The sequence below is a fragment of the Coptis chinensis genome, chromosome 8 (genome assembly GCF_015680905.1).
Source record: "Coptis chinensis isolate HL-2020 chromosome 8, ASM1568090v1, whole genome shotgun sequence".
Classification (NCBI taxonomy): Eukaryota; Viridiplantae; Streptophyta; class Magnoliopsida; order Ranunculales; family Ranunculaceae; genus Coptis; species Coptis chinensis.
The window spans coordinates 95,312,471-95,327,860 of NC_141463.1; the positions used below are offsets into that span (position 1 = coordinate 95,312,471).

General features: G+C 37.8%; 3 protein-coding genes across 6 annotated transcripts; 2 read left to right on the plus strand and 1 right to left on the minus strand.

Moving 5' to 3' along the window:
- The first annotated feature begins 1,331 nt into the window (after positions 1 to 1,331).
- Positions 1,332 to 4,970, plus strand: LOC147484707 (thioredoxin reductase NTRC-like). Its single transcript, XM_086579870.1, is given in 8 exon segments — positions 1,332 to 1,363; positions 1,365 to 1,548; positions 2,192 to 2,299; positions 3,043 to 3,129; positions 3,259 to 3,363; positions 4,419 to 4,511; positions 4,513 to 4,550; positions 4,671 to 4,970. Coding segments are annotated over 8 exon segments (693 nt in total). The 5' UTR covers positions 1,332 to 1,346; the 3' UTR covers positions 4,732 to 4,970.
- Positions 4,971 to 6,668: 1,698 nt separating this feature from the next.
- LOC147484708 (heat stress transcription factor B-3-like) lies at positions 6,669 to 8,588 on the plus strand. 4 transcript variants are annotated; one of them, XM_086577379.1, is made up of 3 exons: positions 6,669 to 6,937; positions 7,458 to 7,706; positions 7,947 to 8,588. In XM_086577379.1, exons 2-3 carry the CDS (start codon positions 7,461 to 7,463, stop codon positions 8,412 to 8,414), a joined length of 714 nt encoding a protein of 237 aa, XP_086433505.1. In that variant the 5' UTR covers positions 6,669 to 6,937; positions 7,458 to 7,460; the 3' UTR covers positions 8,415 to 8,588. The 4 variants fall into 4 exon arrangements, with proteins under 4 accessions (XP_086433505.1, XP_086433507.1, XP_086433506.1 ...); XM_086577381.1 differs by lacking the exon at positions 6,669 to 6,937 and adding an exon at positions 6,976 to 7,224; XM_086577380.1 differs by lacking the exon at positions 6,669 to 6,937 and adding an exon at positions 6,977 to 7,314.
- Positions 8,589 to 14,157: 5,569 nt separating this feature from the next.
- On the minus strand, positions 14,158 to 15,114 carry LOC147484709 (uncharacterized). Its single transcript, XM_086579799.1, has 2 exons — positions 14,703 to 15,114; positions 14,158 to 14,624 (listed from the first exon to the last, which is right to left on the minus strand). Exons 1-2 carry the CDS (start codon positions 15,112 to 15,114, stop codon positions 14,158 to 14,160), a joined length of 879 nt encoding a protein of 292 aa, XP_086435925.1.
- Positions 15,115 to 15,390: the final 276 nt, after the last annotated feature.

A 15,390-nucleotide genomic window follows, 5' to 3' on the forward strand; every position in this document is an offset into this window, starting at 1 on the left:
AGAGGAAGCCCTCTATCTTACCAAATATGCTCGTCATGTACATCTACTTTGTGCGCAGGCAGCTAAGGGCGTCCAAAGCAATGCAAGATAGGTGAGTAAAGATGTCTTCTTTTTGGGTTCAACACCACACCTTACATTTTTTATCATATGTACGTATCGATTCAACTGATGAGAAAACAAATGTTTGTAATGATTAAATAAAATAATGGTTTATAAATTATAACTGCTAGCAAATGGGGATTCTTTGACTTAATTAATTTGTCTCGATATACAAGCAGCGTAGTTTTACAAACAAACCCTGATAGAGCACATTTAGTTTATAGGTCAATTCATTATGAGTACTTGTATATTAATATTTAAGAGATTGAGTTTCCTGAGCCCGAATCTACATATATATACATATGTCACGAGTCTTATTTCTTTATGAAAAGTGTTATTTGTGACTAAACTCATAATTTTTTACCATCTTCTCATCTTCTCATCTTCTCATGTAATATTGTAATGTGTTATTTTATTTTTGTTTTTTTAAACAATAATAATAATTTGGGTTAGGGCAGATTCTCGTGTAATGTTAAATTCATATTCCCTATGTTTGGTATAAGTTCTATAAAGTTCCCTGTAGTATTGAGTTTTTCCCAAAGTTCTCCTAGGAGTCCTAGCCAAAACAAAGTTCCTTGGGCAAATTTTCTTTTTAAGTTGTGTATCTAAGGTGGAGAAGGAGTTGCAACTAGGGCTGTCAATGGATTCTAGAAAATTCGAACCCGAACCGATAAGATAATATTATATTTCATCCGAAACCGAGCCGAACCGATAAGATATATTGCAAACCGAAACCGATTAATCAATTAAATCCTAAATTAAATCGATTAATTTCAGCCACACAATTGATAAAATGTATACAAAATTAATCATAAATATTACTAAAATGCCATCTTATTGGTTCGGGTTCATATCGGTTCAGTGGAGGGCAAAACCGAAACCAAACCAATATCTTATCGGAACTCAAAATTGAACCCATTACCGAACCGAAACCGAATTACCAAAACCCAAACCACTTTTTATCAGTTTGGTTCGGGTCGGTTATTGGGTTATTGAAACCCGTTGATAGCCCTTGTTGCAACCATGCTAAATGATGATACAGTTGTCTTGAAGTGTAACTTAGTTTTCTCTAGAAAGCCATCAAGTTAAATTCAGCACTAATGGATTATGTGTATGGTAAGTTTTCAACACCTTGAATGTCTTTTAACAGGTTATTATGGCGCATGTTTCAGAATTATCAACAATCCAAATATCACCGTGCACTTCAATGCGAGACTGTGGATGTTGTGAGCAATAGCAAAGGGCAGATGTCTGGCATCTTGATAAAAACTTGGATACAGGGAGCAATCAGTACTTGAGGTGAAGGGCTTATTCTATGGCATAGGTCATACTCCAAACAGCCAGTTGTTGGAAGGACAAATTGAACTTGATACTGCGGGGTATATCTTAGTCAAAGAAGGGACTGCTGAAACTTCTACTGATGGGGTATTTGCAGCTGGAGATGTGCAGGTAATGCTCTCAATTTTACTCAATCTCCTGCTTTGGTTTGACAATTGGCATTTAGTTTTAAATTATATATTTTAAAATAGGTTGGTTGATGTCCATCTTGGGGTAGATATGATCCATAGGATTTCCCATTAAGTCCATACACCAAGGCATGAAAACTGCACTGACTAATGACTCAGTATTTTGTTTAGCCATCTGAGCCGTTAATGTTTTATATTTTTGTTCGGTATCACTACTTTTACCAAGTGGACCCTGTGCAATCAATAAACACGTTGAATGTAAATCCTAGGCAAGCCAAGAGGCCCCTTACATTATAATTTTCATATCATTTTGATTAGGTTTTTGTTTCCAGTGAGTTAAACTACACCAAAAAGTCACTCTTCTTTATCTTTTATTTTATGGCAAGCCTGTTTTTAAACAAGATCAGTAACTCATTGATGCAGTGGGGTTCGAACCAGACCTCTGGTATCATCACCCAAAGGTTTTACCAACTTTGCTAGTTGGCATCTGCCATCTTCTTTATTTGTTATTTCCTTCTATTTGCTAATTTTTCTTATGAAATTTGAACCGTGTTTAGTTGGAAATATTAAAATTTACAATCTGTACTCTGTAGTATGTTCATGTATCTTTTTGGTTTTCTGTATAGGATCATGAATGGAGGCAAGCTGTGACTGCTGCTGGTTCAGGATGTTTAGCTGCTTTATCTGTTGAGAGATATCTTACGAGCAATAATCTCCTTGTTGAGTTTCACCAGGTAATTAACCTCTGTTTTCAGCTGTCTACCAAGATACCTTAAAAGTTGATCTTACAACAAGTAACAAACTGAAGAGTCGATCTTTTTCACTATGTCAATCTGAAGCCATCTTGGCTTGAGTAGCTTAAGAGTTGCAATCAGATCCTATATTGTGGCATGTGATAGAAATGCCATAGGTGCTGACTGTGATAACAATATCTTCCTTTGTGAAAATGCATGAACATTACATACATTAGAATTGGTCTCCCTAACGTGAATTCAGCTTGTTTCACAGAAGCTTGTGAGCATTTGTTCACTATCTTCAAATTCGCTGCATGTATACATTTTTCAGTTTATCCTCTCCATTTATAGATGTTCCCAAATTCCCAGGTGCTCCAAGTAAGCTTCACCTGATAAGACTGTAAGCTTAACAAACGCCTTTTCAAGATAATGAAATAGTATTTTGCATCAACACATTCAATCTCGAGCTAATTTATTCTGCAATGATTTCATATCTCCCTAAATTGAGATGGTTGGAGAAAGATAAGGGAGGCAATACCTTCAAACTTGAGTTATGAACTTAAGATGGTCGAAATCTGTGCTGCATTTTATAATGTAATTTGCTGAAGTGGCCATTGGCCCATTTGCATGATTATAAATTTTAGTAACACTATTATTGTGTACCTCATATTACTGTCATTAGTAATTGACCAAAAGTCCAAAACTTATTGTCTGTTGTGTGCACATTTTGAACTTGCCAACAGCCCAAAACCGAAGAGGTCAAGAAAGAACCATCAGACAGAGATGTCCAACAGGGTTTCGATATCACACTTACCAAGCATAAGGGTCAGGTATGCCTGTTTATGCAGTTCAACATTTGAAATTTTTTATTGTGTGTATCTTACAAATCCATTCGTTCATGTAGAGTAGATAGTGTACTCACTTTATCTTCCATTCTAAGCTTGACTTGGTTTTTGCAGTATGCTCTAAGGAAGTTGTACCATGAGAGTCCAAGGATTATATGTGTGCTATATACATCACCAACATGTGGTCCATGTCGGACCCTGAAACCCATATTAAGCAAGGTATCTTTTTTTTTTGTCTATTTTTATTTATTTATTTTTTAAATCTGTAAACTTAATTATCTTTGATTACCATAACAATGGTTACATAGATTCACTTGACACTGCTCAAGCTCCTCACAACATACATAAAATCACAAAATACAAGTGCGTCCCAATTACACAACATCTAGATAGTTAACCCCTCAAATGTAGGACAAGCTCTTGCCCAAACCTAACCCATTTGAGCAAACTATCCTATGTATAAGAAATACATGTATTATATCATTCATTCAATTGGGAGTTGTCATATGTACACCACTAAGTTTGTGAAGGGCTGCCCACACCCAACACGAAGACAAACAAACCCTAATTAAGGGCTGCCAATTTTTCATTGCAAAATGCTTTTTTTTCCCCCAAAAGTCTTCACCCAATTCATTTTGGCAATCGAGGTTGTAATACCATTAAACCAAGCATTATCTATATAATTACTCAATAGGCAAAGTGATCTATCAAAGACTACTCGAAACCCAGATCCAGATCCAGATCCATCAATGAACATCGATTCATGTCTTACTTCAACTAAGTAAAGCCTGCACATGCATTGAGAGACCTTGGTAAAATTAGTTTGGGTAGAAAAAGTGGGCAGCCCTTATCACTTATCGGGGCCTGTTTGTTTTCAGTTGGTTGTGGGCAGTCCTTGGTAAATTAGTGGTGTAGATATGACTCCACATTTATTTATGTCTGCATTTAAGCACACACTTGTCAACACGGATTTGCCCTCTACACAGTATATATTTTGAAGAATCCCCCAATAATAAAAAAAGGACATTTCAGAAGTTTCAAATATAAAAACAATCCCTTTTCGGCTTGGCTAGAAATTGGGAATGAGCTAATTTTGATGTCGATCTCCTTGATGTAGACGTCACTTTTCACTGAACTCAAGCATCGACTAGTCTCTATGTCTATCTATTTTGAAACTTGAGCATAAAGACATTTTAGGTGCTTAATGTAGTTTTAATATGCTTACATATGCTAGTATGTAACAATCAACAACTTGTAATATCTGTGATGAACAGGTAATAGATGAATACGACGAGAATGTACATTTTGTTGAAATTGACATCGAAGAAGATCCAGAAATTGCGGAGGCAGCAGATATCATGGGCACGCCCGTGTGTTCAATTTTTCAAAAATAAGGAGATGATCAAGTAAGTTAAATGGCATTCCTTTTGTGCTTTTGATTCAAATCAGCCGTTGTACACTCATGAGTTAAACATTGAGGACTTGATAAAAAAAAAGAAGCTTATAATTTCGTGATGAATGTGCAGGTCCGTATCAGGTGTTAAAATGAAGAAAGAGTATAGAGACTTTATTGAGGCAAACAAATGAGATCTATTATCTCGACAGCTTTGTGACTATGATTCAATTTCTTATTCGATTTTGTTCATCCAAACAGGCAAGTGAAATAATGCCATTTTGTTTTGTTGTACTACTATGATGAGCCTTTATACATCCTCTTGCATTGATGCATAAGTGGGGTGAAATGATTTTGTAATTACGACCCAAGTTTTCAGTTCGGCTAATTCAGCTGTAAAACATGGCACATTGTAGTTCTGCTGTTTGATCAACTTGCCATCGACCATTTGAATCTCCCCGCTCCCCTTGGTATTTGAAATACGACCTGCTGGTCAAGAGACCTTTTTTTGGGAGGGTCTTAAATAAGCGTATTGTCTGATTGTATCTTAGAATGGACACATTCCTCTTTCCAGCCGCAAATATATTGTGCATTTTTTTAATAAAAGAACTGAAGGCAAGGGAAATTTTCATTTGAAGTAGGGTGCAGGTTTAGACAGCCTCGCGCTTTTGCACCGTAATTATTTCAATTGGAGATGTTATAACACTGCATGTTTTACCTAGCAACCGTCCCTGGATGCATTCACGTTCCTGGACTCGGTCAATTCTTTGTTTCTTAAATAAAATTCCATGGCCATGTGTAGGTTGCATGTCTGGGAACATCATTCATATTTTTATTGTTGGTGTGTGCGTCAAGGATGTGTTCGAATGACTGTATTGTTCCGACGTCATTTGGAACAAAGGTTAACCTTCCTTTACATGTCGCGCAATGGGAAAGGAAAGTTTGGTTGGTGCAGACATTGGAATAAGATAACAATCAACCAGTCCAGAAAGCTCAGCTACCCACTTCTTCAAGGAAATCAGAACCTTCCAAACCGTCCACGTACTATGAACTTGTCGTTCTTGACTTGGGAGTTGGGACCTTCTTTTCTTCCTCTTTGAAGTCCAAATCTGTTGCTCAGAGCCTCAGAGTAACATGTGGTTCTTTAACATTGTGATTCCTACTTTCCTAATTTCAACGGTGGGAATTTTTTCAAGGACTCAAGCCACCTTGGCTTGACCATTGGGCCGCTAAACACCTTTAGTTATCTCAGAAAAGTTTTGTATCAGAATTGTTTTGTCAAACTTCACGGCGAAAGGAATTTGAGACATAGGACCAGAAAATATGCATTTCGATGTATTATTTCTTTCTCTTGCAGTATACTTGCTTTGTCCACCTCCCAGGAGCATTGGACGCTCTACTTTTCTACCTGTAGTCCAGCCAGGAAGATAGATTTCCCACGTTATTCCCACACAGTCAAAACGTACCAGTAGTACAGTACAGTAGCTGAGCACAATACTTCACTCGTTCCAGCAAAAAAAAAAAAACAATACTTCACTCATTGACGGATGATCGAATGATTTGCACTTAAATTGTTAGTTCTATCTTGGGCTCAAAATAGCGGGCCTTCTCCTTTGTTCTTCCATGACTCAATTGAGTCAATTCAAAACCCAGCTACTCGAATTATCTTCCCAAAAAGAAACATATGTATGACACTATGACGTGAACACTGAAAAATACTGTAAACAATGTAAGCAAGAACACCAAGAAAAATTTCATGATCTTGGCGTCGAGTACTAATGACAGCTTAGCATGTCATAATATTAGAATGATTATGTGTTAAATTGCATTACACACGCAAGACGGAATTTGGGCCCAAATTGATTTCATAGCAATACGTGTGATCAGTAAACTTGATAAGTAAGACAACCAGTTGCTTAACTCATTAGAATTTCTGTAAGCTATTTTATGCACAAAATGTTGAAATAATGTTCAACGCATCACATCTTTTTATTCGTGTGGAGAATGTGCATTTTCTTCACGTATGTCGTCATGGCATCAACAATAAACTTGATATATTTTTGACGAGGCATAAGTCCACGTGTTCATTGAGTGTAGTACTTCTATAACTTGGCCCCTGCCATTTGACGAAAATGTACATGTTTTTTCGCATCTAGCATACATTTAGATGAAAATTAAGCCACGTCTTTACCCAATTTAGGTATTAGATTTACTTTAGTCGACGATCAGATTGATTATTAAGGGCATTACTTTGTATAATTGTCTATCAAACTGGGAAAGTTTTAGAATTTCATGGTGTGAGACATTGAAGCTCATCTACGGCTAACCATATAAGCATTTTCTAACTCTAAGACAAAAGTATTCGCAAGTGTTGGCCAGAATGTGCATGTAACTCACAAGGTTTGTTTGCTGCTACTACTTGCTAGCATGCTAGCATAATAGTACTCGGATGAATCATGAATGTGACTTCATTTTTTTTTAAAGATCGAGTCATCCATGCTGTTGGGTTGTATTAGTACTGTTGTCAAAATCGATTAGACCTCGCATTTAGGTCCATTTACAAAAGTATGTTTTGTTTCAATCCCAGCACCATGGTGTACCGTGTACGTGATTTGTCTTACTAAATAAAGAAAATTGTGTTTCATTGTTTCTCAAGTACATATATAAGAAGAGATAGGACATAAGAAGTACGTTTCTAGCTTCTACTCATTCACTCCATTTGCACGCTCTTGCAATTCTCATGAACTTTGGACCCGTGTTGGGATTCTATTGCTGGGGTTGGGAGTTCTTAACTGCCCTTCTTCTATTCTTTATTATTTCTTCTTAGTTTAGTCTCCATCTTCCTTATTTTTGCTGTTAATTAGTCATTTGTTTGTTAGAACTAACAAACAAAATAACAAGCTACAAAACTATGCCTCAGGCAATGACTATGGATCATGATCAATGTGACAAGGAACTCCTAGAGCATGTCAAGAAACCATCACCACCACCATTTCTATTGAAAACTTACATGCTTGTTGAAGATCCATCTACCGATGATGTAATCTCATGGAACAAAGATGGAACTGCCTTCGTTGTTTGGCATACTGCTGAGTTTTCAAGTGATCTTCTTCCAACCCTTTTCAAGCATAGCAACTTCTCAAGCTTTGTTAGGCAGCTCAATACTTATGTAAGTAGTAGCATATATATGTTGGAATTTAGTACACCACATACAACGTGTTCATTGATGAATTTGTATATTGTAATTTCTGAATACGTGAATTATATTGTTATATGAACAATCGGTGCTAAATACATGTATGAAGATATATGACCATTGTCAATGGTTGACTGGTTGTCCTTAATCAACTAGTTACTATAGCTAACAAATCACCTACATACTTATTTGTGTGGTTTGTATGGTCTGTAGGGGTTTCGAAAAGTTGTAACAACTAGGTGGGAGTTCTACAACGACATGTTTCAAAGGGGGCAGCAGGATTTGCTATGTAATATCCGTAGAAGAAAAGCATGGGAACGGAAGGGTCTTGTTTCCTCCGATAAACCAATCATATTAACTGCGCCAAAAGAAGTTGACAATGAGCAAAAATCATCGCAGTCTACATCGTCCTCATCTTCATCATCTGGATATAACAGTCTCTTGGGTGAAAATAAGAGACTCAAAAAAGAGAATGGAGTCTTATTGTCTGAGCTAACAAGTATGAAGAACAAGTGCAAGGAACTTATTGATTTGGTGGCAGTTTACACTAACATGGAACAAGATGAAAGTCCTAAGCTCTTTGGAGTGAGGCTGGGTGCTCCAGGGGAGAAAAAGAGAAATAGATCAGCAGAGATCAGTGAGAAAATTCATGTTTTATTATCTCGATCCATAATCATGTAAACAAAACTAGTTAGTTTAAGTTGAAAGGACTTAGTCATACGTGAACAGTATGCATCCCAAAAACACCTTATAATCATCTAGCATCGATAATTATTGTTGATATTAAATCATAGGCCGATACCGAGTTCAATGATATCCCTTTGGCCAACAGGCCAAGTGTCGGTTCTTCCTGAATCCTGATGTTCCGTTGCTAAAACCAAGTCGGACAAGGCTCGATCTCTTTATATGTTTTCGCTTCAACATATCTGAATTATGTATCTTCACGAGATTCTAGCTTGGAACTTCTGTATTTAGGGTCATACAAAACTATATCCCCTGCCGCACCTTATGATTGGAGACTTTGGAGCTTCCTTTGTAGGAAGTAAGGGCACCAAGGGACGTTTATAATAACCTAACTAATGTTCCACATTAAACTGCCTTGTCCAAGATTTTCTCACGCCATACTCTTTCATCACCCATTAGTATGGCTACGTACGCCTCACAACTGAGGCGTACACCTTAGGAACGCTTCAATGCCTCTGGAACGCCTCACACACTGAAGCTAGCGTACGCTTCCTATGCATATACGCATGACTCAACGCTTCTAGGGCGTTTTAGCCTTTAGGTACGCCTTGAGGCCTCAAACGCTTTTTAAAACATTGTCACCCATGCATCAAAATGATTCTTATGTCTACTGACCACACAAATGTAGCCATCTAATGTTGTGATATTCAAATAATAGGAATGTTGATCCTCGAACTTTTCATCACCCATATGAAAAGCTAGGATACAGTCTTTGTTGAATGTCAAGTGAATCTCTGACCAGTGAAATGCATGCACAATTAAGAATTTCTCCTGATCCAAAGATAATAATTAAGGAATGGCATGAATGCTTTTCCACGAGTCGTTCACACGTTCAAGAACCTGGCTACCTGGATGAGCAGTTCACACGTTCAAGATTTTCATCCAACTTTTGATAATCGATCTGAGAATGCAACTTGGTTTGGTTGTTTACATCCATACATATGACTCCATGAGTCTCGATCTATTTCTTTTTTTACAAGTATCAGTAGAGCATCTTACTACAAAAAAAGAGGACGGTTCGATGAACATTAGCCGTTTCCCATTATACCCTGTGTAGTTCCAATTATTACACTTATAGTTAAAAAGGAGGTATGTAATAAAATATGTGATAAGAGGGTAAAATTGGTATTTGATCGGTAAAATTTAGACACCTCTCTTGATTGAGCAGCCCCTATATTAATTAATCAAGAAAAAGTCCGACCAATAATGTTTGACCAATAATGTTTTTGGGTTTTAATACCCCTGTATTGTTTTTATGGGCGTAATCATCATTCTTTTAATCATTTCTAAATTTTATTGTTGGAGATTGACTAAGAAAATGTTAGATTAATTTTTTGCTATAGAGTATGTGTTTCTACTTTCATTCTTTTGTTAAAATTTTATTAGGTGTTGTATTGTTTAAATTTGTTAGTGTCTTTTCCTATTAAAGATGCTTATCGCTCTCAATTAGTTGTTTCTTCTTTGATATTTAAGTTTTACTAGTTTTAATTAATAAACTCTTTTCTATGTCAACATAATTTTATTCCTTTTAAAATATAGTTGTGTTACGGAGATTTTTGTAAGGATTGATGAATGGCTCCAATATTTTTTTTTCTTTTTTTATTTAGTATAGCTTTTATTATTTTTATTATTATTTATTATTATTAATTATTTCGGCATTAAATTTGTGACAATGACCAGATAACTAACATGTTTATATTTGGTTCAATTTACATTACACAACAATTTTATATATCCATTTTTTTTTTGGTACTGCAGTTTAATGTGAAAATCAGGCTGTCAGTGGTTTCACACATTATGGATACACTTTAAGTTTACATTGCGTAGGATTCTATGGTTAGCGAAGTTAAATGCACATATATGAAAAATGGCGATGGGGATTTTGTAACCAAGTTTTTTATTGAGAAGGGTTGGGGTTATAAGCGGAACTTTATATTTTTCAAAGTTCAAATCTAAGCGGTGTGGCCATATCGTTGGGGACTTAGTCCAAACGGTGTGGCCATATCGTTAGGGACTTAGTCCAAGCGGTCACACCGGATTTGGGATTTGAACTTTGAAAAAAATAAATAAAGTTATGTTTTTAAACCCTCTCTTGACGGTGTGGGGCATCGTTTGGACTAAGTCCTTAAGCGGTGTATTAGCAAAAGTCGTTGGGACTAAGTCCAAACGGTGTGGCCATATCGTTGGGTTTGCACAATGAACAACCTAGTCGGGTCGTTTAAGCTTGGGGTTTTCGAATTCAATTTTTTGGGACCAATGACACACTTGTAATAATTGTTTTTTTGGACTTTTTGGGACCAATGGCACACTTGTAATAATTGTTTTTTTTGGGTCTGCCCAACACAATATGGAGTCCATCACTAATAGGACTCTTTTATTATTGAGATGGGTTAAGTTGTAACCAAGCTTTTTATTGAGATGGATTCAGTTGGAGATGAGAATCAACTTGCTTTACGTACACTCTGCAGGTCGAATCTTTAGTGTTAAAAGAGCAATCAAAGAGTCATTAGTTTCAAATCTGTAACATGCACTTTGAAATGCACTATTGTTGCTTTTTTTTTTTTTTTTTTGGTGGGTAAGCGAGGTTTTTATAGAGGTCCCCTACCCCTTTTTATTGAATATAAAGGAACTAAGCTTGTTACACTCTCACATACTCCTTCCCTAATGCATCATCAATTACAATCCTCTTGAGTTCCTCAGAAAAAGAACTAGGCTCTAGTTCTAACCAGTTTACATTTGGAATATGTGAAGCTAACAAATCTGCTAACCTATTAGCTTCTCTAAAAATGTGGCATATAGTAAAATACTCCATTTGTCCCTTCATTCCTTCAATGCTTCTCATGGTCTTGTTTGCTACCCATGGGTGCTTCCCTCCACTCTGCATGAAGGATACCACATTGCTGGAGTCTGTTTGTGCTGCTAGCCGTGTCACATTATGTTTCTGTGCTAGTTTCATACCTTGTTCCTGCCTGCAGTTCGATCATAGCAATACTGTGGTAGTGAGACTTTCCATGTGCCGCCGCTATTATCGCCTTAATTTGTCATCCCTTATGGCGTGACCACCCATCCTCCTTCCTCCCCCTTGAAGTGTTCCATCGGTGTTTAGAATGAACACCCCTCTTCCCCTTTATTTCCCACTTACATATCTTAGTTTCTCTTATTATCACCTCAACATTGACATTCCATCTTGACACAAAGTCTTGTAGTTTCGCTCCTTGTTCCATCTTCGTGCTCGAGAGTGAAGCTTTGTCTTTACATCTTGTAGTACTTCGTTGAATAATGTAGTCGCGTTGTTGTGTTTGTTCTTAAAAAATTCTTGAATTTCTCTCCAACCACACCCAATACACAAACCCATTCAAGCCAGAGTTTGATAGCATCCTGTTTCCCACCCTTTCACGCGCCACTTTTTGTACTACCCATGCTATTTCCGGTTGCGGTTGCTATATGGATTTATGCGTTATAGCGTGCATACCTTAACAGATTTAGCCCATATGTCTTTAGCGCAAAGTTACATTCAAAAACAGGTGATCCTCTGTTTCCTTGTGCCCTCAAAGATAGCACCACGAGAGATCGTGGTTACTATTTTTCTGCCCTCCCGGTTTGCTTTCGTTGTTTTAGACCACCCTTTAATGCTAACCAAGTGATGAAGGCATGTCTTGGTATCTTGTTAGTAAACCACACCGGTGGTACCGGTTTATCTTTTGTTTCGAGCTTTTTATATTCTCATATGTGTCCTTCATTTGTAGTCTCCCTTTCTTGAAGCGGTCCATACCGTTCATCTTCTCCTCCCACTATATCCACTATTTCCTCCATATGCGATGCGATATCGGTAGATGTCTTCTAATCGATGGGGGATGTTCCACTTGCCATCTTGAATCGAACCGACCGGGTGGAGTTCATTCGGCATGTCGAGTCATGTATGAGTGCTTGAGGGAAATACCGTTTCAATATTCCTGCAGGATGCCATGGATCGAGCCAAAAACTAGTATTTTTCCCATTCCCGATTTGGTGCATGACAATGTCTGAGGCTTCTTTCCTTGTGTTCAGTAAATTCCTCCAGTTCCAGGAGCAATCATGTGGTACTTTCAGTTGCCAGAAGTTCTTCTCTTTAATCAGATGCTTGTGGACCCACTCTACCCATAAGGTATCTTTCTTGTTCAACAGCTTCCATATTTGCCTCATGATAGCAGCTGTGTTAACTTTATCCAGTTCTCTCAAGCCCAAGCCTCCTTCACTATAAGAAGTGCATACTGCATCCCAACTTATAAGTGCATGAGATTGGTCACAGTCAGGCCCACCCCAGAGGAAATTCCTACATATCCTATTAATTTCTTTTATAGTACTTGTAGGAATTATAAACACAGCAAACCAGTACATACTTAATTGATTGAGTACATCTCTCACTAACTGTAACCTCCCACCATATGTAAGCAGTCTCCCCTTCCAATTTTGTACTCGGTTTGTAACCTTGGTAATTAGAGGCATACAATCAGAAGCCTTAAGTCTTGTTGTGATGAGTGGTAATCCGAGATATTTTTGGTGACTCTCTCTATCGAAAACCCAACACCCTAGCAATGTCACCACATGTACCTTGATCAACACCAGAGAAGAAGATGGTACTCTTGTTTAGGTTGGCTTCTAACCCAGTACATCCTGTAAAAGAGCTTAGGTTGTTCTTCAAAGTTTTTGCTGTTCCAACATCCCCTCCCATAAAAGCAATCAAGTCGTCAGCAAAGGATAGGTGGGTGATAACAGGGTTACTGCACTTTTGGTGGAGTTTGTATTGTCCAGTATTAACACTATGACGCATTAATTCAGCAAAGAGGTCCATCACCATCACAAACAGATACGGGGATATGGGATCGCCTTGCCTAATCCCTCTTCTTCCTTGAAAGAAACCATGGGGTGTCCCATTCAACATAATGGAATATGTAGGTGTCTCTACACACTTTCTAACCCAGTTAATGAACTTCGGGCACACCGGTCTCTCCGGAACAAACACGGTGATTCCCACCGCCGCGCAGTCAGTAGGCCTTCTTTAGGTCAATTTTTACTGCACTTCTCGGAGGCCCCACATCTCTATGGTAGTTATGTAGCAGCTCCTGTGACAATACTATGTTATCTTGGATGCTTCTTCCCTCAATAAAGGCCGACTGGTTATTTGCAACTGCCATAGGCACCACTTTCTTCAATCGACTTGTAAGAATCTTCGATATCACTTTGTATACCACTCCACAGCATGCAATTGGTCTATAGTCTCCTAACGATGTAGGACTGAGCAGTTTAGGTACTAGAGTGATACATGTAGTGTTTACCTCCCTGAGCATGCAGCTTGAATTGAAAAAGTTTCTTATTGCTTTAATGAGATCATCTCCAATTATTCTCCAAGTGACTTTGAAAAATAAAGAGGAGAACCCATCACTTCCAGGTGCCTTGTCACTGCCTATGTTTGATAGAGCTTCTATTATTTCATTTCTTGTGACCTCCCCTTGCATCTCATTTGCCATATCTTCAGAGATCCTTTGCTTTGGGGCCATGCAATCAAATAAACCAAAGTCTATATCTTGCATCAGATTTGGACTGTATAGCTGCTTGTAGTATTCCACACACTCAGCACCAATCTCACTTATATCTTGGATTGTATTTCCATTGTCATCTGTCAAACAAGTGATTTTGTTCATTATTCTTCTAGCCTGGACAGATTTGAAGAAATACTTCGATTATTCTTGTCGCCTTGAGTAATTTCCTGGTCTCTAGATTTTTGCCTCACCAGTTCTTCTTCTGCCACTGAGGCCTGTACAAACTCTCGGATGGCTGCTCTTTCTTGTACAATCAGTTCTGCATTCAATGGGTCTATCTGGAGGTTTGTTTGTACTGTATCCATTGCCTTCCTCTTCTCATGCACTCTTACATTCACATTTCCAATCCTCTGTTTGTTCCACTGAATTAGAGCTGCTTTTGTGATTTTCAATTTCTTCATAAACATATACATAGGGTTTCCAACAACTTGGCTCTTCCATGCCTCCTCTACAATATCAAAGAACCCTTGTTCTCTTGCCCAAAAGTTAAAAAACCTAAAAGCTTTTCTGGATTGATTTCTCTGTGTTGAGGAGTAGATCACCATAGGTGTATGGTCTGAGATTGCACCTGCATTCAAAAACTCCACTTCATAATCCATAAACTGTCCAATCTAGTCTGAGTTTATCATGACTCTATCGAGCTTACAACTTATCCTGTTTTCCTGCTTATTGCTCCATGTGAGATAATTCCCCTTGTATCTCATATCAACAAGCCCTGCCATCGATACACAGTTAGCTAGGTCCACAAGCTGTTGATGTCTTACTGGTCGCCCTCCCACCTTTTCTTGAGTACTCATGAAAGAATTAAAGTCCCCCAGAGTGATCCATGGCTTCTGTATGGTGCATGACAGGTCCACTAAACTGTGCCATAGGTTTTTCCTCTCTAAGTAATCAGTACTACCATATATACATGACATGATGAAGTTCTCTCCCCCATTTGTACTAACCTCTACTGTTATAACTTGTAACTCTGTCTTGAGTACAATCACATCACATACATTTGGATCCCAGCAGATCCAAATTTTGCCCAAATCACTGTATTCATAATTGCTCACCATCTTCCACCCTGTGCAACAACTTACCGCGATTACTTGGCACGTATGTTACTTTCCTTTACTCTAGTTTCAACAATACCCATTAAGCTAATATCATACTTCCTAACCAGTTCTTTCACTTCAACTTGCTTAAAGGCTTTATTAAAGCCCTCACATTCAACAAGTTTGTATTAATCATTTAAGTCTTTGGGTTTGGTTTTTGGTGGCTAGTTCTAGCCACTTCTTTGCCTTTTTTGGTTGTATTGCGTGTTCCAGAACTCTTCCCATGTTGAACTTGTT